At 38.0% G+C, this 26,244-nt stretch overlaps 1 protein-coding gene and 1 long non-coding RNA gene across 5 annotated transcripts in view; one reads left to right on the top strand and one right to left on the bottom strand.

Moving 5' to 3' along the window:
• The first annotated feature begins 7,140 nt into the window (after window positions 1-7,140).
• The window catches only part of prdm2 (PR domain containing 2, with ZNF domain), a 66,059-nt gene continuing 46,955 nt past the window's right edge, over window positions 7,141-26,244 (top strand). The window contains exons 1-4 of one of the 3 annotated variants that reach the window (XM_031904876.1): window positions 7,141-7,519; window positions 13,058-13,126; window positions 18,864-18,981; window positions 25,834-25,937. In XM_031904876.1, the coding sequence (XP_031760736.1) occupies window positions 13,118-13,126; window positions 18,864-18,981; window positions 25,834-25,937 (231 nt within the window). In that variant the 5' untranslated portion in view covers window positions 7,141-7,519; window positions 13,058-13,117. 3 annotated transcript variants of the gene reach the window in all.
• LOC108648190 overlaps window positions 8,536-26,244 on the bottom strand; it is a 40,574-nt gene continuing 22,865 nt past the window's right edge. For both annotated transcript variants that reach the window (XR_001924943.2, XR_001924942.2), the window contains exon 4: window positions 8,536-9,260. This is a non-coding gene — a long non-coding RNA (uncharacterized LOC108648190). The remainder of the gene's footprint in view (window positions 9,261-26,244) is intronic.

Below are 26,244 nucleotides of genomic sequence, written 5' to 3'. Positions count from 1 at the left end.
CTTGCCCTCTATCCCCCACGCAGTTCACCCAGCCCCATTCCCTGAGAGTGCATACTTAGATGCATTGGGAGAGGACCTGAAGCCCTGGAGTGCCTAGCAGGGATCAGTTATGGGGTTTTTTCCAGTGTCCCGCCGGCCCAGTCCAACATGGATAGATAGATAAATAGATAGATAGATATATTTGCATTTTTAGACCAGTGTTTTGGCTCAAAGTCAGCACCCTTAGGGTCAACTGCATATAGGAAGTGAATAGAAAATGCATAAACAGTTGCTGATACAGTCGCTAGCAGTTTCTAACACTTTGACCTATTAAGAGAGCTGTTATGCTGAAAGCCTGGTATTAGAAGTCTGAAGGGGAAATGTAATAAAAGTAACAGAAAAAGTATTTGCAATGAGAAAATGTGTGCCTCTGTGTGAACAAATTAGTCTTTGCAGGAATGTAAAACGGGCTATGTGAATGTGGAAACTATTTAGCGACTTCTTCCGACAGTGGAAGAAAGTTTATGAATTTTATTGTTTGCGACACTGAACAGAGTATGTAATAAAACTTTGTAATGAAAAAGTTGTTGAGTTTAATCCAAAAGATTACGCCACCTTCAAGCATGCCATAGGGCTCTGGCACACGGGGAAATTAGTCGCCTGTGACAAATCTCCTGTGTCTCGGGCGACTAATCTCCCCAAAATTCCATCCCACCGGCGAAAATGTAAATCGCCGGTGGGATGGCATACGCGTATGCCATCCCACCGGCGATTTCCATTTTCGCCGGTGGGATGGCAATCCGAGGAGATTAGTCGCCCTCGAACAGGGAGTTTTGTCACGGGCGACTAATCTCCCCGTGTGCCAGAGCCCTTAACGTTTGCAATGCGCAATTGAATTCACAATGCAATAACAGTCTAATGACCAATATTACATTGCAAAATGCTAATTTTTATTCTTATTTGTGTGCATTTTTTTCCATTTGCGAGTAATATTACATTCCCCCATAAAACTGCTAATATCTTAATATGTGAATACCAGTATTATATTTGATAGAATGCCTCCCCAGCCATATTTATTAGGGAATTAAAAGTCTCTGTTGACAATATAAAGGCACATTGCTGTAGGGTAACTCTGAGTGCCACTCATAATATATCTTCCTTCGTATACCTTTTTGAGATGTTAGAAATCTGTATCACCAGGGAGGACGTTTAGAGTGCCACTATGTGGACTGTGAATTGTTGTTCGTACAGGGAAATCCGTATTGGCATAATTTTATAATCTAATATTTGGGCTGGCCACAACCCCATGTGATGAGCAAAGAAGTCAGCACAACCCACTAAATATCTAAACCGCAGTGCACATTATCCACTAGTCACTTGCCACTGGAACTCGATAGGGAATAAATTGTAGACAGCACAACACTTCTTGTAGTCTTTCAAAAAGGGCCGTATAAGGCCCTTTGTCAAGCTCAACTGGCAGTATACACACAGGAAATATATATGCTTCCCCACCACCTAGTGGTTGCAAGCGAAAAGACATTAAATAACAAAAGTGTATCAACACAGTGTCACAATGTATCCATCAATCTACTACTGTGAATTACTATATAATCAGTACTGGAAAGGCTATATTACTCAAAAAACTCTAACATCCAAAGTTTTTTTCATGAAGAAAACATGATGTTCAGGGTAAGATCTGTAAGGAATAAAAATTTAAATACAATATAATAGCTAAAAAGTAAAACAAGGGAAGAAACACCATATTTATCTAAAAATCGGAGAGAGGTCATATTCTTTATTTAGGCCTAAAGGACTTATGTTCCCTAATTAATTTGGGGATGGTTCAGAACCATCCAGAACTGTCCTTGAATGAATTAGGGAACATAAATTGGCAATAGGCTCAAAACTATTATATAGGAAAGCCTATTGGAGGGGCTTCAATTCTGGCTTGAGCATTATTTACAAGGGGTCTATAGGGGTCATTCATGACCCCTAGGGGTGCAAGTCTGTGGGCCTTTTTGGACTCTATACAGCTCTCAGTGTGTGTCCTGCTGCTCCAAACTTGTGCCTCAGAATTATGGGAAGGAAGGATGCCTATGTGCCTCTTAAATAAAGTGCTCTATTCATTATAAAAAGAAAGTTCATTCAGTGCTATACTGTGGTGTAATAACTTGATTGCAACCCCCAAAATCGCTGCCAGATCCTCCAACAATTCTGTAGGGGAGTGCAGAAAACAAAACACTGGTGCAGTACCTTCAATAAAGTGCAAATGTGCAAATATTAATGCTTCATTTCCTTAAAAATGTGAGTGTTCAAATCTTTTCCATGCAAACCTGTGTAGGTGATCTAAATATCACACTGTAGCTGAATCATATACTCGCAACATGCATATATAGCCAGACCACTATTTTAATGCATTGTTTTCAGTGGGAATCCACATAGGATACACAGAAGGTCCCTGATGAAAGATTGAGGTTTGGCTTGGCTATAACCGCATCTGGTGAGTAGATGATTCAGCTACAGTGTGATATTTAGATCACCTACACCTACACAGGTTTGCATGGAAAATATTTGAGCATTTTTAACAGAATGAAGCAATAATATTGGCACATTTGCACTTTAATCTACTTTATTGAAGGTACTGCACCAATGGTTTATTTTCTGTGCTTCCCTACAGAATTGTTGGCTCCATTCATGCTCTGAAGGGAAGTGCAGAGGTCTGCAGCAATTTGCACGATGCCCCATGCAGTGGCAAACTACCAAAAAGACAGCCTTTTTTTTCACTTTGCCTGCTGTTTGGGGCACTGTACATAAGCCATTGTCTCCCTGTGTCTGCATGGGTTTCCTCTGGGTACTCCAGTTTTGTCCCACTCTCCAAAAACATACAGGCAGGTTAATTGTCTCATCCTGACAAAAATGCTCCTAGTGTTTGTGAATGTGACCTTAGACTGTAAGATCCACCATGAAAGATGGAACATCTCTGTAGAGTAGTGTGGAAATGTGTTAAAGCTATATAAATACTAGGAAATAAATAATTCTCAGGAAAAAAAGTAAATTTAATCAAATCTAAAAGTATATATGCCTGCTTGTCATTTTAACATTTAAAATGAACCCAATATTTTCCTTTTTCTACAACCCCATGCATCATAATAAAGAATCCTGTAATATGTCCATCATTGTGCTGACCTGACTTGCAGTGGGTCGCCAGTTGTATGACCTTTGGACAGTTTTGTATTACCTTTTTCTGATTTTTTTTTTTGGATTTTGCTTACTCCTGTTGCTTCTCATTTGCTGACTGTTGCTTTTAGTTTTTGCACACCCTCACCACTGACATGTCCATTGTATACTCATGTCACATGTAATGCTTGCTTTGACCCTTTGCCTTTCTCTTATATATCAAGTGACCAATAGCCACACTGAGTTCTCAAGCTTAACCTGGCTGAAGTGCACAGCAAGCATCCTGCCGGCACCAGCTACTACAGTGGCCAGTGGCACAGTGTCTATTTTAGGAAATGCTTTGAAAAAGTAACCAAAAATTTTTTTTTCAAAACTATAAACTATGGAAAAATTTATTTTTCAAACTAACTTAACCTTGACAGCTGGTTTCACTATTGTATCACATTTCAAAGGGGTAGTTCATCTTTAAGTTAACTTTTAGTATATTATAGAATGTCCTATACTTTTTAAATTCTTTTCAGTCTCCATTTTGTACTGCAAACCTTTGCTCTATGAAGCCACAATATTCTAAATTATTCAAAAACACACAAAAACAGTAACGGGCTTATTTAACAATTTTCACATTTGCAAATTTCAGTTTGTTTTTATAGATTGAATAAACTTGCATATTGAATGCTTGCTTATTTATTAATAAAGCAAAATCTTTCGAACAAAAAACTTGAATACCACAAATTTTTTACTTTTACAAATTCGGAAAACTAGAAAACTGAGTTTTTTTTAGCGCAAAAAAACTCAAATTGTGAAAAAAAAACCAAATCTCCCCCTAAATTATCCATAAACACAAATAAATGAAGACCATACAACAGTAAATTTAAAAGTGAAATACCTCTTTAATATTTCACAAGCACAATAGAACTATAATCCAAAAGAAAAGCGGAATTAGATTAAAATATTCAAAGAGACTCATTTGTGCTATTAATTGTACATTCAGGAGGACATTTCTGTGGATCATTGTAGATCAGTTAAATTGGTGATCATATTGCTGATCTATCTATTATTTTAATAAATAATGTATATGTAATGTAATGTAGATAGGCACTGTGTGCATGCTTTACTCTCTATCTTTTTATGTGTGCCCCGGAGAGAGTGCTCCTATTCTGAGGTGGCAGCAACTGAAGTATGTTTAAGAAACATATGTCTGCATCGTTTTACACAGTAGAAATTGGATTAATCTAATCCCTGATGGACACTTGTGTATTTATTCTTGGGCTGGGGACATGTGCCTCTTTTATATAGCTACCGATGCCTAGCAGCAAGATGAGATGATGTAGTTCAATATTATATTGATAGTAGTCACTACCTCTGTAGATGAAATCAGTGTAACTCTTCCAAGACCTTTTCCCTTGACTCTTTGTCCCTTTGTATCATCCTAAGCCTATAATAACATTTTCACAGACGCCAGCTCCCAGGCAGCATCTCCTTATCAACATCATATAAAGACAAAGACATTTTCACAGAGGGAAAAGAATGGTGGGCAGGTTTACAAACATAGGTGCTAAACCAAACAAGTGCAGTTGCTGATAGTAACTAATCAGCAAATTTTTAACTTATAGGTCAAATTGGAAAATAAAAGATCCAATTGGTTGCTAATATTAGGTACACTTGTGCATGTTAGCATCAGCATGTACAGGTATAGGATGCATTATGCAGAATGCTTGGGACCAAGGCTATTCCGGATAAGGGGTCTTTCCGTAATTTGGATCTCCATACTACTAAAAAATTAATAAAACATTAATTAAACTTAATAGGATGGTTTTGCATCCAAAGAGGATTAATTATATGTTAGTTGGGATCAATTACGAGGTACTGTTTTATTACTACAAAGAAAAAGCAAATCAGTTTTAAAATTCTGAAACATTTGATTAAAATGGAGTCTATGGGAGAATGGGCTTTCCGTTATTCAGAGCTTTCTGGATAACGGGTTTCCGGATAACGGAAAAATTTGCGAAATGGCAAGAAAATTTGTGAAACGGCAAAATGGCATCTTTTTTGGTCGCCTGCGCCCCTTTTTTGCTGCGATCGCACCCAATTTGACGCACGACAAAAAATTTACATGCTGCAAATTTTCACGGAAGTTTCACAAAACAATTCGCCAATGGTGAAGTACGGAAATTCGCTGCGAATCCATGCCTGGGGAAAAAATTTGCTCATCACTACCAGAATGTTGTAAATCAGATGTTTCACTGTTGCAGACAATTTTGCATATCTGCCCACACAGGTCAATTACATGGTGATAGGTGCCCTTTAAAAACCGTTACAAACTTGTAATAAATGTATCTGCAAAGTCGCTTAGAATTATGTTTTCTTTTATTAGGCAAAAAATATTTTATTGGGGTTGCTACAGTATGTCCTTGCTGCCCATTCTGTATCCTGCTTAGACATATACTGAGTCAGTGTTAACCTAGCCTAGAGAGTGTGTGCAGTAAAAGTGGACAGGCCCAGATTGGGATTTAAAATAATCTTTAACATTTCAGCTACACAGAAGCCCAAACAGCCCCCAACATGACTATCTATGCATATATCTACATACATACATACATACATACATATATCTACAGCAGTCAGAATCTACAGATTTCCAAACCCTGATGTGCACGTGGGATCTTTTTTTCCTGGTTTTTTTCCCCAGAATTTCTGCCTTTTTGACACTGTTCCCTGGAAAACTTATAATTAGGTTCTATAATATATATATATATATATATATATATATATAAAAGAACAAAGAGGAGCACTTCCCTTAAGCACCGTTTATAAGGATATCATTTACAGATTGCGTATTATATGTGTATAAGAGCTCATAGAATTTTACAAAGGTGTTTTTTTTTAAGGATATGGATGAACCTGTAGATTCCTTATCAGGGCAGTAGACAATAAAGGTGGCCATACACGGGCCGATTCTAACTGTTGATATCGGTCCCTTAGACCGATTTGGCTGCTTATCGGCCTGTGTAGGGGCACCAACGATGGGCCTGCTCGGGGACCACATTGGCTCGTCGATGCAGTGCCCGAACCAACTGTGCCCATTGTCATTTTAATTTGATCGTTTGGCCCCAGGGCCAAACACCCAAATTAGCCTAAATTCCCCCGATAATGCCCATAGGTGGGGATATCGGGAGAAGATCTTAACATGTATGGCCACCTTAAGGGCTCTGGCACACGGGGGAGATTAGTCGCCCGCGATAAAACTCCCTGTTCGCGGGCGACTAATCTCCCCGAGTTGCCTACCCCTGCCATCCCACCGGCGAACATGTAAGTTGCCTACCCCTGCCATCCCACCGGCGAACATGTAAATCGCCAAAAAAGACTCGCGAGTCTTTTTCGGCGATTTGCGCGAAATCGCGTCACCGCGTCTGCCATCCCGCCGGCGACTTACATGTTCGCCGGTGGGATGGCAGGGGTAGGCAACTCGGGGAGATTAGTCGCCCGCGAACAGGGAGTTAATCGCGGGCGACTAATCTCCCCCGTGTGCCAGAGCCCTAAGACATAATCAGAGATGTGCATCTGAACAGGCAGCTTGTTGCTTTTATAGTCTTTATTGGACACCTCAGTAACTATCTTTATACTTTACAGAATGGAGAACCCTATTCCCAGTCTAATGCTCACTCTTAACAAAAAAACCATATATTTATAATTTGTCTCTTTGCAGACAGACAGGGTTTCTAAACCAACCGATGTTCATATAATTCATCCATCCCTCTATTGTATTAAGACAGTATCCTTTTGAATAGCCTCCTACCCCCCCCCCCCCAAAAAAAAAAAAAAAAAAATCCATAAGCAGCTATGTGCCCTATATCGGGCACCTTGTTCCTCAAGAGACCCATCTTATCCCTTCCCCTCCAATAAAAGGGACCCTCCTTGCGGCCCCCCAGTGCAGGATTTGTGGGAGGAGCCATGCTGCATTGGGAGAGCTAGGACCCTGCAGCCGAGCACAATAGGCAAGCGGTGGCACAAGCAGCCCGGAGTAAGGAATCACGCCCCCAAGGCGAGCTGGCTGCGTTATCTGTCAGCTTTCAGTCACGAACAAAGCGCCCTGCGCCTAACACACCCGCTCGCCCATTTATATAGGAACGTCTAGTGGATTCATTTCTATATAGGAAGGAAAACTTAGAACAGCTTCGCTACTTGTAGTGGCCGCGTCTCCCCACAGTAAAGAGACGCGGGGCTCTTTAAGACTAGTCTCGGCTGGTGCTGAAGCTGAGCATGCTGGGAGTGCTACTCAGTCCCGGGGCCTGTGCTGGGAGCTTACACTCGGGGTAGATTGCTCGCTGTGTGACAGTGTCAGTGGGACTCGGATCCAGAGCAGGTAAGTTGTGCGCTGTGTGCTCAAGCTCGATGGGCGGGTCAGTCCTATAGGAAGCAGCGGGGCAGCACAGCCAGGGCACTGGCACCCCAGGAAGTTGGCATAGAAACCTCCATCTGGAGAGCGAATTGGTACGGGTCCGTGTGTATGGCTCGCCTCCTGGGATGCTCAGGCAGCCTCTTGCTTGGCACAACACTGGGGCTGGGAGAAGGAGCCCGGCGCTTTGTTTGTGCTCTGTATTGTTCCTTACACTTTGAAGTGTGAGCTTTATTGTGAGAAATTCTGTTGCATGGCTGCACAGGTTTCAGCACAGCCCTGTACCCTGCATTTGGGCAAGCCTTGCCACAAGGATGGTGATGGGAAAAAACTACTTTAGGGACTGTATCAACCCAGTCTAGGAGATTTCTATTTCCCTCGAAATGTGCCCCAGAGACCTACTTTAATTCTCCAGGACCTGACAGGCTCTAAGTAAAATGATCATAATCCGACCCATGGTGCTCCAGGTGATGGGTGTCTGTTTATAGCATCCTGGAAGGGTATGGCTGGGAATTGGATATCACTTATCATTCTTTATTTATATGTCTCTGACATGTTCCACAGAGAAAGAAACTGTTCTCCAACTAGTTGCATTATCTCAGTGTCATTTTTAATGACTGGCAGCTAGCAAGGATCCATAATTAATATGTGCCATGCAAGGTGGCTCTCATAGACCGATGTTGTGGGGCTGGCACATGGAAGAGCATAGGCGATTCATGTCTTCCAACCCATTATTTGGGTCTGAAAAGGAACCACGTAATGGGGTTTTATACATACATGCAGCCGCGCACAGGACACACCTTTTCAGGCACCCATCGGTTATGTAAGAAGCAGCTTCGTAAAGAAGATATTAGGGAGGCACCACTAATTGGTTTAATGGTGAAATCACACGTGCCATGGTGTCAGGATGTAAGGACCAGTTGCACCCACTGTGGCTTTGTTCTATTGTGGATGATTGGGCACAGAACACTTGGAAAATATGGAAAGGAAACATTATTTTTATTTTGCCACAATCTGATAGTGTGCTTCTACACAAAAGAGATTGTATTTTCACCTATCGTTTACATCTATTAACCCTGGAGCATAATTATAAAATGAGAAATTAACTTCAGCGCATTGTGTAGTTTCATTTTTTTTTCATAGCATAATTTTAATTTGTACAAATGTTATATTCTTTATGTTTTAGTGCTTTTTATATTTTTCTTTTTCTCTAGTAGTGGTGGAAACAACTATCACCACACAATCCTATTTTGTGACAACTAATTGTCAGTAAAGGAGGTTTCACGCAGCCCAGGGTGCTTAATATTGAATTCACAATTGCAGCAGTCTTCATATGGAAAGTGTTCTTTCGAGGTCTCAGTCCTGAGGCTTTGGGGTGACTGTGGCCCTTTTTGAGCTGGATGAGGATGATTCCTCAATGCATAATTGTAGTACTTTACTTCTTCTTGACAAAGACATCTGGCCAATTATATATTTCTTATTCAGAGACATCTGGCCCCTTATATTTTTCTCAATTATACAGTGATTCATTTCAGCTCTGCTATCTCTGCATTATATTTCAATGTGTTTGATGCATTTTTGTAAGGACAGTTGCCTTCTGATATAAGGATTGTAATTTTTCTTTTCATCTCATGACTTGAGAAATATAAGCCAGTTGTGCATTCATTCCATACTTTTGTTTTACTTCCTTTCATGCTTCTTAATAAGCCTTTTAAAAAAAAAATGTAGGTTAACAAAAAAAACAAAGCATCGCTTGGTAGACAAAGCAAACTTTTAAACATAAAATAGGCTTGGCAGATAGCTGCAAGGTGACAGGAAGGAAGGAATGTATATGTGGTTATTGTGCTGACTGAATCCTTTTAACCCTATACTTGCCAGAGCAGCATGGAATGCATGGCCATTTCTAACAGATGGGGTTGACTGAGAAAGATGTGCTTTAATGGCAGCCATTTCGTATAGCTGAGTAAGGAAAGCCATAGTTGCCTGGAAATGAGAAGTGTAATTTTAAGTTTCTTATCTAAATTAATTTCTACCATAGAACATTTTTTTTTGTAGCTCAGGGGAAAAGTAAGGACTTGGGTAATACTAGCTGTTACAAAAAAAAAAAAAAAGACTGGTAGTTATAAACTGCTTGCAATTCAGGAATCACCATAGTAACAAATCAGTATTAAGGGTTCATTCATAAAATGGTTTATATTGGAATGTAAATATTACAGGTATCGGACCCCTTATCCTGAAAACCATTATCCAGAAAGCTCCGAATTACGGAAAGCCCGTTTCCCATAGACTCTATTTTAATAAAATAATTCTGAATTTTAAAACTGATTTCCTTTTTCTATGTAGAAAGAAAACAGTACCTTGTAATTGATCCAAAATAAGATATAAATAATCCTTATTGGATGCAATACAATCCTATTGGGTTTAATTAATGCTTTATTGATTTTTTAGTAGACTTAAGGCTGCGGCACACGGGGGAGATTAGTCGCCTGTGGCAAATCTCCCTTGTTGCGGGCGACTAATCACCCCGAAATGCCATCCCACCACAAAAATGTAAATCGCCGGTGGGATGGCATACGCGGCGGCCTTGAGAGGAAACTTCTGCGATTCCGGGAAATCGCAGCGCTGTGTATGCCATCCCACCGGCGATTTACATTTTCGCCGGTGGGGTGGCATTTCGGGGAGATTAGTTGCCCGCGAAATGGGAGATTAGTCCGCGTGTGTCACAGCCCTTAAGGTACAGTATTGAGATCCAAATTGCGGAAAGACCCATTATCCGGAATACCCTTTGTCCCAAGCATTCTGGATAATGGGTCCTATACCTGTAGTGACTCCAACATTTGGGATGATGCACCCTTGTACTCAGCCCCAGTATGTTGTTTCAAAGAAATGACACAATCCTAGGTGTAAAATTTTTACCCCTGATCTTTTTTAAGAGATTTAATGTCTGGATTACAGAGTTGCTTTATTCTCATGATTAAGATGGATTTAATATAGAAACAATATGTTTTTCTGTGAACTGCTAGGAGCTAGCCAATTCCAAACTGCTGAAGTCATTTAAATTTGCTCTTATTTCTTGAAGAATTGCATATGCTTATTTAGCTTTACATTTTTATAAGTATATTTAATAGCACATTGCCTTTGCATACTGTTTTGTAAGTGCCCATGTAATAGTATGAATTGGCTTTGCTGCTAAGTATAGCTTTCTGTTATATAACATGGTAACATTTAAACCATTTGTGTTTATTCAGTAATATAGTTCTCTGATGTTGCAAAAATGCTACAAAATTAACTTTAATGTGCAGTACTACAAAGGCCAGCGGTTTACATAGAGTTGTTCACTCTATTTATAAGCTGAAGTAAATAAATGAAATGGCTTCAGCCCTTGATTATATTATGTCTGGCTCTAAGATTAAGTCACGTTATCCCAAATCTAGGTCTCTGATAGTCGCTGCTAGTGTAATCTGTGTTTTGGCAAATGTTTTGTCTCAAGAAGCTGTTTATTTGTAGCTGATGAGTGACTTGTGGATCCATGCCTTTCCCTTAACTATTTCACAGCCAGCTACCACAGGCTAAATGTGTGTGTGTATATATATTATATTTATGATGAGAGAGACTTTCATGTGCACTGCTGCTTGACTGCTTAGTGAATCTTGTTTGTGTAAACCTTGACCTTAAAGCCTTCCTTTTACATGATGCAAACTCTCCCCCACTGCACAGATTTAGAAGCTGGATCGAAAGCATATATAGCAAATTTATAACTAGAACCAAGTATATCAGATAGGACCATACTTGCTCCCAAAGAGCAGAAACAAGAGGTCCTCTGCACTCACCCATTATCAATATTATATATATACATATATATATATATATATATATAGTACACTAAAGGGGTTGTTCACCATTTACTTAACTTTTACTATGATGTAGACAGTAATATTCTGAGACAGTTTGCAAATGGTCTTTTTTTTATGTTTTTTCACTTAGCTTTTTGTTCAGCAGCTGGCATTTCAGCAGCTATCTGCTTGCTAGAGTCTTATTTTCATATTTTCACTAGGGTAGGGTAGGCCATACTGTGCCTACCCTATGCTTCCTGTGTGTGCCATGCTCTGCCTGCCCTATGCTGCCTCTGTGTGCCATACACATAGGCAGCATAGGGCAGGTAGTACATACAGTGACACAATGCTGGCACTGTTCCTACAGTCTGTCTGAGGTGTGAACAGTGTGGGTGCTTACAGACTGAGCCTGAGGGGGTGAATAATGCAGAAACTTAAAGGTGTGAACAGTACAGAGGATTACACCCTGAATCTGAGGTGTGAGCAATGCCAGTTAATCTCAGATACTATTAAAATCTTACACAAAGGTAAGCCATCAAAGCTGCCAGACAGGTGGGGGCCTCACAGGTGGGTCAGCCCATGGGCCGCCAGTTGGACAGCACTGGCCTAAGGAATAGGCTCATGTGCTGTTTTATGTTCAGTGCACATTCCTTAGTGCACTCCAGCTTGAAAGTTTTTATGTCTCCCAAAGTGCAGAACTTCACAGTGGTGTTTAAAATGATGCAGCCAAACATGGCTGCAGCCTTTTCCTATTTGAATGGCTAACTCTATTTGAACTCTTTTTGGGGGCATTTACTAACTTTTGTAATTTTTTTTTTTTCACTATAACTCAAATTTTTGGCAGAGACAAATGCAATTTCTTTGCCGTTAATTATGTGTCAAAACTAAGGCAAATCGGAAAGTAAAAATATGCCATCTAATAGCTGTCAATGGAAGTTGTACTGAGCAAATTGTATCAATCTTTATTCATTTTATGATTTTAGAGGTTTCTGTGTTTTTTTTGTTTGTAAGTTCTTGAAAATTCTTAAAAACATTTTTTTCGTGTCTGCGTTTTCTTGTGGTTTTAACAAATGAGTAGACATTCATGCTTTTTTTAAAAAGGTAGTTTAGTCGTGGTAGAAAAAAAACCCACGAACATTACACAAACACAAATTTGAGTAAATGTGCCCCAAGTGCAATTATTATTTTTGTAACAAAACGTTTGGATCTAATTAAAACTAAACTAAAAATTAAAAATTGCATATTTTTCATAAGAGACGTACAGAATAGAGATCTCTTTATATGCCTTCAAATACAACCAATTTGGTTGTCAGTTTAAATGTAGAGCGTTAACTGACTGAAAGCTTGCACTTTATATCAGCTTATCTTTTCACATGTTTCATATGTAGTAGGATCCAAAGACAAAAAAATTGTTATTATGAATGGAAGGGTTTTCTGAACATTTTGATACCAAATATGCAATACATATGCATTATATGTAGAAATAAGAAAAACTTTTTAGGGGTTCTATGTAGGACTGTGTGCAATATACTATCCCACGGGGCTGAAACAGTCACTTAAAGAATTAGTTAGACACAAGGTATTTTATTTTCATTTGCTATTGGTTTTATTTTGGTTTATTTAAAACTGCAATATAACAATGCTTAAGAGTAATACTTTCTTTTCTGTTTAGGACTCATGTAATCTTCAAGGTTTGTGTGTGTCACTTTCTGGAAAACATCAAAAGTTCAGAATGAACGAGGTGAGTTTTCCACAAACACATTTATATACTGTGTCATGAGTGCACCTGTGTCTATTACTTGTATAGTGCTAGTTTTTCCTGCATAAATAGCTGTATTTCCCAGAAATGGTTTTAAAAGGAAAAGCTATTTCACTTGGGATGACAAAATATTTTTAACTGAAAATGTTTTTCCCTGGGCTGTTTCCCCTGTACTGTACTGGCCTGGGTAGAAAACTGAGAGTACATGTGCTTTCCTTTTACCATGTGTCCCTAGCACTGACACTCGCGCATGCATAGTACACTGCACATGCCCAAGCCACAGCTTACCTGGGAAGTAAGTTTTCTTGTTTCACATTAGCGACGTGGCACACAGGGCAGTTTCAGGTGCTGTGAGCCCCCCATTGACCAGCATATGAATTACCCTTAATCGTTTTTTAGATGATAGTTGCCTGGAAAAGCAATCAAATATATTTTATTCACTGTAGTTCTCATCCTCAGCTCAGTTTAGCTGCACTGACTGGCATAGTTTCTGCCTGAGTTCGGCTACATGGAGCAGTGATCAGCCCGGAATTATCTACTTATGCTTTTTTTTGGGGGTCGATTTCCTGGCATGGTAGGAGAGACTAAAACATTGATGGTACAAATTGTAACAACTTCTCCACAGCTTACAGACAGCATGCAGGAATTACATAACCCACAATGTATTGCACTGTGATATTCATTCCTTATTGATACACGTGTGCAGGGAATTATGGAATTTGGAGGATGCAGGTTGAGGACAGTCGACTACTGTTAAAATTCTCAAAGGAGTCTCAAAGTAGTCAGCCAGATAAGCAGAAGAACAGGGGGGCAGGCTTAGGTAACTGTTCCAAACCATATTATTACAATAAAAATCTTGAAAAGGCTGCAAATTGTTTAATTGATGTATATTGCAAAGTTGTTTAAGATTATATTTACTTTTTAAAAAGCTTAAGATGTGTTTGGGCAGAGTTCCCCTTTAAATTACTGCTTTAAACTGCAGCAATGATTATTATTATGTGAAGTCTACCAGCAGAAATACAGCAATTGCAGTGGTGTTCAGTGAAAGGGTATTTTTGGGCACATCATTGACAATTGCTCTTAGTGCATGCAGGGTGACCGCAACTAAGATACTACATTTCTGCATTCTATTCAAATAAATGGAGAAAAACCAATTGACACATGAAACAGGGACCGCCACATGCTCTATCACAGCCTGATAATATGTCAATATTTTTTTAAAACAATTCACTAAACACACAGATGTGGTAAAACGTATTTACCCAAAATTGATTGATCCACTTTGCTTTCACTGTATAAGAAGATGCCTCTGTATTAGTTTGTTTATTTCCTATATTTAGCTGCATATTTATTAATATTAGACCTGTGTATGTACAGTACCACAAACCTTTCACTTCCATCAATTCTTTTTCCGATAAAACGAGTTTGTAATTCACACAGTAGATAAAACTGATTTGTAATTTATGCAAAGAAAAACCCAGAGATGTTTTATATCACTGCAGCTACTGTTATTTTTATTTGTAAAGCAGTTTCCCTATATCATCTGCCTGGTCGTATGCACACAGCACAGGATGCTCAGCAGTTTAAAGCATACCAAACAGATCTCAGGGCTTTGCTTGGTTTTGCAAAAACATATTTTCAGTCCTATTTTTAATGTTTAATTACAGAACATCTATTATTTTTGGGGGGACATTTTGTAAGCTTTTTAGATTTTTCTGCACAGTACATGTCAAAAATGTGCTTTTTGAAGACAAAGTATTTACAGTAACATCACTTTTACATACCATGTTTTTAAGTTTTCCTTCATTTTACACTTTTTTTTGAGGTTCCACCAATATATAATGCATAAAATATATCCCTGATTTAGCATTTTCCCAAAATTTTACACCATTTTTTTCTGATCCCCTGGAAAGCGTAAAATGCACAGGTAAGATTCAGCTATTTTAAAAAAAAATATTTATTTCATCTGGTACAATTCAGTTGATTCGATGTTTTTCACAATATCTGAAGAATCTGAAGGTCAATGTTACCAATAACTAGAATCATTATTATCCGATTTTTCATTCCATGTAAGAAAAGAAGTGTGTTACTTGCCACCGCAAATTGATGTTGGTTTTATTGAAGAATCATAGTGTTGGAGTGCAGTGCCAAGTACTGCTGTAATGTGATAGATGGTCTGAAATGGGCATCAGTCTTGGTGTTCCTTGATTAACTAAATTAAAACTACAGGGCACTTCTAGAGCTTAAGTGTTTTGTAAAGTACCCAAACTGCTGCCTACTATAGTGAAGATTATTATTTTATTGGGTATAAAAAGTTCAAGTTTCATAATTATTTATGGTTGAATATATCATGTACCTAAACTAAAATCAAGAAATCATTCATGTTCTGTAAATACTATATAACTGTTTTAACATATAAATGTTATTTCCAAAGTTTGTTTGGCTAGATTGCTTTGAACAGCAAAAAGCCATCTTGCCAAAACTCTTGAGCTGTCTGTTATTACATCTGCTATTTAGATTATTTTTGGATGTAGGAAACCCACAGTTCATTTTTTGAGAAGAATTTCATTGTAAGCCGTTTTGACTAAAGAATTGCTTTCTGCCATGCTTGCACAGATTTTTTTTTATTGGATATAAATAAGCACCCTTGTTAAAATGTGTATATGTGGATATATTTGCACCATACATAATTCAGCATCCAGTTTGTCATGTAATGTGCCATGCCAAGCTTGCCAAAATCAAAAAGTCTCTTTGCCTCCTGCCTATTTAAACAGCGCTGTTTATCTTTGTAATGCATTCTAAATACATTTATCCATACCTACACACATATTCCTATTGAAAAACAGTATGGCTGTGCTGGATACCTGAAGAGGAATACACAGTATTCCCTGGACTCCATAAAGAAAAGTACAGAAATATAAATATATACACAGTAGCTGGCCAACACAATTCAGCATTTGCATTTTAAAAGACTATTTATATAGGTTGTACAGGTATAGGATCCATTATCCAGAATGCGTGGAACCAATGGTATTCCGGATAAGGGGTCTTTCTGTAATTTGCATTTCCATACCTTAAGTATACTAAAAAAAAAAAATCAATAAAACATTGATTAAACCCAATAGGATTGTTATGCATCCAATAAGGATTCATTATATCTTGGGATGGGATCAAATACAGGGTACAGTTTTGTTATTACAGAGAAAAGGGAAATCAATTTTTAAAAATCTGAATTATTTGATTAAAATGGAGTCTGTGGGAGACAGGCTTTCTGTAATTCGGAGCTTTCTGGATAACGGTTCCCATACCTGTACCAAAAGTAACATTTTTCCCAGTAAAGTCATATGTCATTCTAAGTCTATGAAGATTCTCATTCATCCAGGTCATTATATACATTAGGTCTAGCCTTTCCCCCCTTGCCTTTTTTAAATGCTTGATGTAGAATTTTAGTGACAAACTGCTCCATAGCAGCAAGGCAAAAAGGCGACGGGAGCTTGAATTCCTGTGTGCACTGACCCGGAAGTTGTCTTCGTGTCTGAGGACCTTCAGCACTTAAGCTTTTTATCAGTGTATGCAGTTTAAATTTATGTTTCTATTTCTTCAGACAGTTTGGGGGGTAATGTTGCGATCATAAATTTAAACTACATAAGCTGATACATACATTAAACTACATAAGCTTAAGTGCACACAGGAATTCAAGCTCCCTTTGCCTTTTCACCGTGCTGCTATGGAGCAGTTTGTCACTAAAATTCTACATGAAGCATTTAAAAAAGGCAAGGGGGGAAAGCCTAGACCTAATGTTAGAGATGTTTTGTGACTTATAAGGTATATAAATATTTTTGTGTTACTGTTCCTTTAATTCTACTAGTTATGTCTTTCTAAACAACTTTCTATTTAACATCAGTTTAATTACGGGTAGTTCACCTTTAAGCTAACTTTTAGGGGCTGATTTACTTACCCACGAACGGGTCGAATGGAGTCCGATTGCGTTTTTTTCGTAATGATCGGTACTTTGCGATTTTTTCGTATGTTTTGCGATTTTTTCGGATTCTTTACGAATTTTTCGGATCCAATACGATTTTTGCGTAAAAACGCGAGTTTTCCTATCCATTACGAAAGTTGCGTAAAAAGTTGCGCATTTTGCGTAGCGTTAAAACTTACGCGAAAAGTTGCACATTTTTCGTAGCGTTAAAACTTAACGCTACGAAAAATGCGCAACTTTTCGCGTAAGTTTTAACGCTACGCAAAATGCGCAACTTTTTACGCAACTTTCGTAATGGATATGAAAAACTCGCGTTTTTACGCAAACATCGTATTGGATCCGAAAAATTCGTACAGAATCCGAAAAAATCGCAAAACATACGAAAAAAGTCGCAAAATATTCGTTTTCACGTCGGAACTTTTCCAATTCGGGTCGGATTCGTGGGTTAGTAAATCAGCCCCTTAGTATGTTATAGAATGAGCTGCTTCTAGACTTATTCCAACTTTCAAATGGGGAGCCATAAATAAAATTGTACTGTAGCTTCACAGAACAATAGTTTGTTATTGGTATATTTTATTATTTCTCTTTCTATTCAGGTCTCCTCCTATTCATAATTCAGTCTCTTGTCTGGACTTCTTTTGAAGTTTCAGACTGGAGAGCTGCTGAACACAAAGCTAATTAACTGAAAAAACACATAAAAAATCAAGACCAACTGCAAATTGTCTTGGAATATTAACTCCTTACATCACACTAGTATTACAACTAAAAAATACATTTATTGGTTAAAATAAAATAATAGAAAAAATTTATTTGCAATGCACACAGTGTAATTTAGCAATAAAAGCTACATCATAAGAAGCACGATAGTCATAGCTCCCAACTGTCCCCACTTTTTCGGGACAGTCCCTCTTTTGACAGCTCAGCCTGCAGGCCCTGATTCTTACTGAAAAGTCCCTCATTTCCCTTTGATCTCCTGCACTGAACACTAAAAAAAGATACAAATTTAATTAAAAAGTAGCTTTTGGCAAAGAGCCCAGAAAGTTAACAAGCTTTACCTGCACTTGGAAACATGTAGACATACATGCTTTTCAACTTATTTTTACAATGCTGTTGATTGCAATTTGGTTTATGGAAAGACAGTTACAGTTCTGAATTTATCAAAATATTTATGCTTTAGGCAGTCATATAAATCTGTTTGTTCTATTTTCAATTTTGGGTATCTCCTGTTCAAACAGTAAATTGATTGTTTAGGACATTTTTTTGCTGTAACCCATTTCTTTATTTAATGCATATTATTTGTTTAGTTTAATTGCCAATAAAAAAATTAAAAAAGATTAAAAGGTTAAAAGATAACTTCAGACATTTCTGCACCGCTAGCACTCTTTAGCCTTCTAGCTGATGCCACCAGAGAGGCCTGAAGCAAGTTCAATAACTCTACCCTTGCACCTACTCACCTACTAATTTGCAGTAACACTCTCTCTTGTTGTCAAAAGACCAGAACTTATGATCCAGTGTGCAACTTCTTTAAAAAGTAACTGCTTAGAAATTAACAGTCATATAAAAATTGTTTCCCCGTGTTTAGTAATTGGGGTTTTTTAAGTGTTTTGTCAACCTGGGGATGACACAAAGGTTTTGCTGTCCATTTACAATGAAAAAAAAAGGAATACAATTTGTGTTAGGGGTATTATAAAATGTGAAGAATGGTTAATTATCTTGCAGTTGTGTTTTCTATTGTAGGATTCAGTAAGATCTGCAGAAGCACTTGAGACATTGACTGAAGTGCCTGAGCACATACATAGGGGGCTTCCTGAAGAACTGAGTCTTTCCCCCTCTGCCGTGGACAGTAGGAGACTTGGTAAGCAGTGTGGTCTTCAGATGTAAGTTCTAGGAACTAGTAACTTACATTATATTTTTAATGAATAAATTGCAGGTTATCAAAAGATTAAAAAAATCTGCTTCAACTGCAATTATACTACTCTTTGTAAATTCAGTTGTACGTTTGTGTTCATGAGACAGTTTATAACACTGTAGTCTTCAGATGTTTAACCTGGTCAGCATTTTAATTAGCTGATGAGGTTTGATGACAATTTTAGTTGTAATACAGCAGGGAAAATAAGTATTGGACACATCAACGTATTTCTCAGTAAATATATTTCTAATGGGGCTGTTGACATGACATTTACACAAGATGTGAGTAACAACCCAAGTAATCCACACATACAAAGAAATCAAAACAAATAAGTCTTTAAGTTATGTGTAAAAATGTCAATAGCCACATTAGAAATATATTTACTAAGAAAAACGTGTTCAATACTTATTTTCCCTGCTGTATGTGATATATTCACTGGCCTATGATATGGGACTCCAGATCAAGGTATTCTGCTCTCCTGAGTGCCTCACCACAAGCAGCAAACAGTAGCTTTATGGGCAAGGACCATAGGAAAACAGTGTAAAAGGTGTGTCTTTAATCCACTGCTGTAACAAGATCTAATCTTCTGAATAGCCAAAAAAAAAAAAAAAAAATATATATATATATATATATATATATAAAATATATTGAACAAAATGTTGTATTATGTGTAAAGATACTTTTGGGGATCTTTATGTCCTTCCAAACACACCAACACCAAATATATATAGTTTTATTGACTTGTATAAGTCGATAAAACTTGTATAGGTCAAAGACTCCCAGTAGTACAGTACTAAATTTTCAAAGCACTGCTCCATACAGCAAGGCCACACATTCCACTAAGAGTAGGTTTACCCCAGGAAACCATACATTTTTGTAAAGAGCACACACTGACACATCCTAATGGGTAAATATGTCTTTCTACTCTAGAGTACCCTATTGCAATTGTATGACAATTTTGAAAAATCGCCCCAGAGTTTGCAATTTACAGGATCTTAGGTCCCACAAGTTATTAGGTATGAACATAAATCATTCTAAATGTAAATGCAAGACTTATTTTTACGGAACAGTTTGATTCTCATTTTGCATAGGTTTACCCAACCATGAGGCATGTAGAGGCCCCAGTTTAAAGAGTGCTTATGAACTATCATGGCTGTCATTCCAAATATGTTAAAATCAATGCATTTACTGCATTTCATTTGGGGTAAAGCCATAACAAAAAAAAATAATTATTTTAGAAAGTGCACATTTTTCTGAATCCAAAATGGCAAATCATTTCTACTCTAAACTATCAGACCACAAAGCTTTCTTAAAATGTGCTGCTTTAATGAAATTTCTGCAAATCATATCAATGCTTGCATTTACATCATATATAATTAGGTTCTCAGATAAAACATCCTAAATATAAATGCCAGGGGTCTACAAAACAGTTGGATGATCAGGTTTGCCCAACTATGTGGCAAGTAGGAGCCCCATTCTTGGGTAACACCTTGGCTGCTGCCAAGTAAGCCCTCTGCATACATTTTATGTGTCGTATGTAAGGATGCACAGAATCCAGAATTTGGTTTGTTTATATGCCCCAACAAAAGATAAATCATCCTAAATATGAATGATAGGGGTAATAACAAGATTTACCAAATTATGGGCCATATTCCGATAGAAAAAACTGAGGATTTTTCTCCCATTTCAAATTTTGAGTTTCACATATACTGGCATTTGTATTTTTGCACATATATTAGATCAAAGGGTTTGCCATTAGAAGAGAAAAGCAGAATTGTCAAAGAAGAATTATTTATTTGCATTAGGTGCATATGAGAAGAAGCCTGTACCTGTACACCCATTTGCATGCTCATTGACTTTTGCCATGTATTGCCTTGTAAACACGGGTGCAGTGTAGGTCAAAGAGCTGGAAACATAGAATTAAAAAGCATAGGAACTACAGTCCTTTAATTCTAGCTCCATAAATTATGGAATCCATGACACTTAATGGGTTAAACATCAAAGCCTTGATTAAAATATGCACTTCAATAGTAACCAGCTCTGTGCAACAGCTGTCAAAAGCTGAATACACATCAATATCAGAGGCACGCTTAGATGCATTTTGACACATCTCAGTGCCGCCTGATTTCATTTATTTTGGCATTTCTTATAGGAACTGCTCTTTAACTTTATAGACTGAAATACTTTTTTGCTTTGATATGAAGGTTCTCTGATACTTTCTTCAAATTTGTTCTCCAGTGAGGCTTATTATTCTGTCACAAGAAATGGTTTCTTTCTTACTGACATCCTTCTCATCAATGTCATACTTGTCATCAGAATATCATATTTTGTAATGTTTGCCAAGTGTAGAGTTACTGCAGCATTATTCTCTCTACATACTTCCTCAGACTTTTAGCAAAGTGGCCAACCCTTTAAAGGAGAAGGAAAGGTAAAAACTAAGTAAGTTTTATCAGAAAGGTCTATGGAAATAAAGCCATAAGCACTCACAGAAAAGCTGCACTGTGTCCTCTATCAAAAGAAACACAGGATTTATTTTCCTTTGTGTAAACATGTTCTTTAGTATCAGACTTCCTCTCTCAAAAAAATCCTTCATTCCAGGGGACCAAGTCTGCTCAGCTCTCTCCTCTCTCCCTTCTCCTCCCTCCCCCCAGCAATAAGGATTGATTAGAACTCATTCCCCCTCTCATCAGATTGTGTGATCTTAGCTAGAGCTGCAGCACTGAAGCTACTGAGACTGAGCTAAAATGGCAGCTGCTATCTTAAGCAAACAGAGGGAACTTCTAGGGCCGTTTACTCAGGTATGGTAACGTTTTCTTCAGATTAAATATAGCATTTTATGTGGCTAATCTATTGGCATTAAAATGCCAAAATGCCTTTCGTTCTCCTTTAAGTAAATTACACTGATCCCAGTAAATAAGACCCCTCCAATAACCACAATAATCATTCTGTCCTATGGTACATAATTTCTGTATGTCAGTGTACTTTGTTAGTGTACTATGGGTTCTAACCTGTGATTGTAGGGGAATTGATCTTTATATACAAGCTTACTTGTATCAACTGTCAAATGAAGTTAGGCTAAATGAGCATGGGTTAAGCTGTTGAAAAGCTATGAGAAATACATTTTTAAAAACAGGAAGCCATTCTAGTTCTTTCCAATGATTCCCTCAGCCTCCTGAATTGTGTGTTTCATTAACGCTGCCCTGTAAATTGATGTTGGTCCTCCATCATCAAATGATGGTAATAGAGCCTTGTCTGGTATTTGAGCAGTGGACAGGTAACAAAATAAAAACTTTCCCTTACACTTCTCCAGAAGGATTCATCTTCCTGAACTGATAGGAGCACCATGTTTCTACGCTGCTACCACTGCTTAAAGAGGAACAATAATAAAAAATGTTTTATAATATTTAAAATATAAAGTCTAGGCAAACATTTTGAAAATGTATAGCTTTTAAAAATTTAGCGCTGTTACAAAGTTATGGCTAATTATTGAAGCAACCTCCCATCCCCCACCCTCCAGAATCTCTGGCTCCCTGGTCTGTGTCAGTGATGCAGAAATGTGCGAGTGACATAGCAGAGCGAAAGCGGATTTGCTGTGGCAACTGAAACTGAATTTGTACATATAACAGTTGTTTCTATCCACATACACACAGCACTTGCATTTAGGTTTTGTGTAGCTCACCAGCAGGCATAGATCCGCTGCCAGTCACCCCTCCTGCAACTTACACATGCACATACAAATCTTACCTCAATAGTCATATAAAAGTGTAACAAAAGAGACTTCCTCCATACCAGTCACACATCAATTGCAGCAATATTACAGATCTCTGCACTGTGTGTGTACAGGCACATAGACTCTTGTATGGTGGATTAACAGACACCTCTCTAAATGTCTCAGTCAGAGCTCTCCTGCAGCCTGACTAGCCAGGTCTTTAGACATTTCATTAGCCAGCTAAGTCTAATCAGGCTCATCTGGTTAGTCTGTAGAACAGGGGTATATTTATAATAAGGCACCTGAGGGCGGCACAATTTAGGGTGCGGCTCTTGGGTGCCTTTTTTTAAAAAAAAAATTAAAAATGCCCCCAGCCTCCACCATGGATATTTCTCTTGGTGGGGAATGTGCGCTCACCTGTGCATGCGTCTGCATCTGCCTTTAACGAGGTTAGGATCTGGTGCGTGCCAGAATGGAAGCAAAAAAAAAAAAAGAAAAAAAGAATTTCTAGTGAATGATTGTGGATTGTTACCTTGCCTAAAGTCCATCCATGTATTCTTAAGAAATGGCTATATATTCTATATGAAGAGTGACTACAATTACAAAAGGTAAATTGTAGTTTTATGGGATTGTGCAAGTGGATACCCTAAAGTTATTGTTTAACTACAACTCCCAGCATCATTTGGCAGGTATGACTCAAGTTTCTGGGCCTTTCTGCTAAATAACTTAATTGCTGCTGCTCAACAAAGAAAAAATAAGTGATGTGATGTGGCGTCTTTCATGTTTTTCTCATAAATAACCAAGAAATACATTTCTGTGTGTTTCTTTGTGACCTAGACAATGTGTGATTTAAGTATCAGTCAATGTAAGGGGTAAATTGAGTTGATTTTTTAGACCTTCTTCAAAGTCTTTTCCAGGTTTTCTATCAGATAGGAAAGAAGACAGGTGGGGTTTGAACTTTAGATGACAGTAAACAATGGTTGGACCACTCCCACTCCTCCCTGCTCAGAACAAAAGCTGCCTGTCAGAACTGAGTTAAGTTAAGCAGATTCCCATTCACCATAGTTCCCCTTTAAGGGCCGTGGCAGACGGGGACATAAGTCGCCAGTGGGATGGCATATGCGGCGCCGTGAAACTTCCACGATTTCGGGATATGCCATCCCACCGGCGATTTACATTCAAGCCGGTGGGATGGAATATCAGGGAGATTAGTTGCCCGCGACAAGAGAGATTTGTCATGGACAACTTATCTCCTGATCTGCCATGGCCCTAACAGTACCATGTGCCTAAGGAATGCTAATGCTCATTCACTTTAGGGTACTTGCCTTCGATAAATTGTTGCTACTGTGCGTGACTAATCTCCTGCAAATGCTTTCCCACTGGCAATAAGTAAATTGCAGATGGAAAAACATTTGCAACGTTTCGATTTTCTTAAGTTACCCAAAGATTTCTTAAAAGACAAGACCATTATTAAACTGAAAAATAAACAAGGTACACAGTGTAATATATTTTTAAAAATGACACCTTTAAAGGAGAAGGAAAGTTAAAAACTAAGTAAGTTTATTAGAAAGATTATGTAAATACAGCCATAAGCACTAGAAGAGCACAGAAAAGCTGCACTCTATCAAAAGAAATACAGGATTTTTTGTCTTCTTTTGTGTATACTTCTGTGTCAGACTTCCTGCTCTCAGAAAAATCCTTTAGGGCACGGCATGAGTCTGCTCAGTTTGCTCCTCTCTCCATCTCCCCCTCCCATTTCCCCCCTCCAAACATCTCTCGCTCACCCTCCCAACTGTGCTGTGTAGTTTGAGATGCAGCACGGAAGCTACTGAGACCAACCTTAGCTACTGAGACCAAGTTTATAGGGCCGTTTACTCTGGTATGGTTAATCTTTCTATAGATTAAATATTGTGTTTTTATAGCTTGCTCTATTGTGACTAATCTATTGCCAAAATGCCTTTCCTTCTCCTTTAAGATAACCTTTAGTTGGTCTATATTATTTATTTTTCATACTTTCTAAATGATATGCCACCTTCTTCTGACTCTGGGGGTCACTGACCCCAGCAGCCAAAAAACAATTAGTCTCTTAATCAAACCACTGCCTGGTTGCTAAGGCAATTTGAACCCTAGCAACCAGATAACTGCTGAAACGCCAAACTAGAGAGTTGCTGAACAAAAAGCGTAATTATTTAATTTTAATTTATTCTTAGCAAGTGAGGGAATACACGGTTATGGGAGATAGCTCTTAGTACAAGTTGATCCAGGGACTGGTCCGATTGCCATCTTGGAGTCAGGAAGGAATTTTTTCCCCTCTGAGGCAAATTAGAGAGGTTTCAGATGGGGTTTTTTGCCTTCCTCTGGATCAACTTGTAGTTAGGTAGGTTAGGTATAGGCATTATGGTTGAACTTGATGGACGTATGTCTTTTTTCAACCCAACTTACTATGTTACTATGTTACTATGTAATAATTCAAAAACCACAAATAATAAAAAATGAAGACCAATTACAAATTGTCTCAGAATATCACTCTCTACATTAGTGATCCCCAACCAGTGGCTCGTGAGCAACATGTTGCTCCCCAACCCCTTGGATGTTGCTCCCAGTGCCCCTAAACCAGGTAGTTATTTTTGAATTCCTGACTTGGTGGCAAGTTTAGGTGGAATAAAAACAAGATTTACTACCAAATAAAGCCTCCTGTAAGCTGATAGTGTGCATAGAGGCTACATATAGCTAATCTTAGCCCTTATTTGGCTCCTCCATGAACTTTTATGATGCTTGTATTGCTCTCCAAGTCTTTTTACATTTGACTGTGGCTCACAAGGAAGAAAAGTGTACAACCCCTTCAATATTCCTTGCATATTAAAAACAACTTAAAACTGGTACATTGCATAAGCATGGGCACCACCCTTTTGGTCAAGTTGTTATTTTTTAGTATTGTGTATAACAATGATTATAACAAGGAAAGTGTAAAAAAAATTTCTAGCTGTTGTTACATCATTATTAATCAATACTAATACAATAATACTAATCAATACTGTACAATAAAGAGTCAAGCACTATTTTTAATATTTACATTTTTTTCTTTCTAGGTGTCTGGGCTAGAAGGCAAGTTCAAAGGGGCAAGAAATTTGGACCATTTCTTGGTGAAAAAAAGAAGCGCTCTCAAGTAAAGAACAATGTATATATGTGGGAGGTGAGACAAATGAATTGGCTTGCATGGACAACATATTTTCTCAGTCTGGCAGGTTTAGCTTGCTGTGACCATGATGTTGTTCTTTGTTCTATACATGCAAAATCAGTGACTATTATACTTGTAAAAATGATAATAATTGAATGAGTTTTGGAATATGCAATGACATAGGAACTATTCATTTTGGTAAAATCCCTCTCATGATTACTAGAGCTTGTGTTCTGATTAATGCATGAAAATCAAATGGAACTATGAAATATATTTGTGTTTATAGTTTTATTTGGGCTTTGATTGCAACGAATAATATGGC

Source organism: Xenopus tropicalis, chromosome 7 (genome assembly GCF_000004195.4).
Source record: "Xenopus tropicalis strain Nigerian chromosome 7, UCB_Xtro_10.0, whole genome shotgun sequence".
NCBI lineage: Eukaryota > Metazoa > Chordata > Amphibia > Anura > Pipidae > Xenopus > Xenopus tropicalis.
This window is presented reverse-complemented; position numbering and strand designations above follow the sequence as displayed.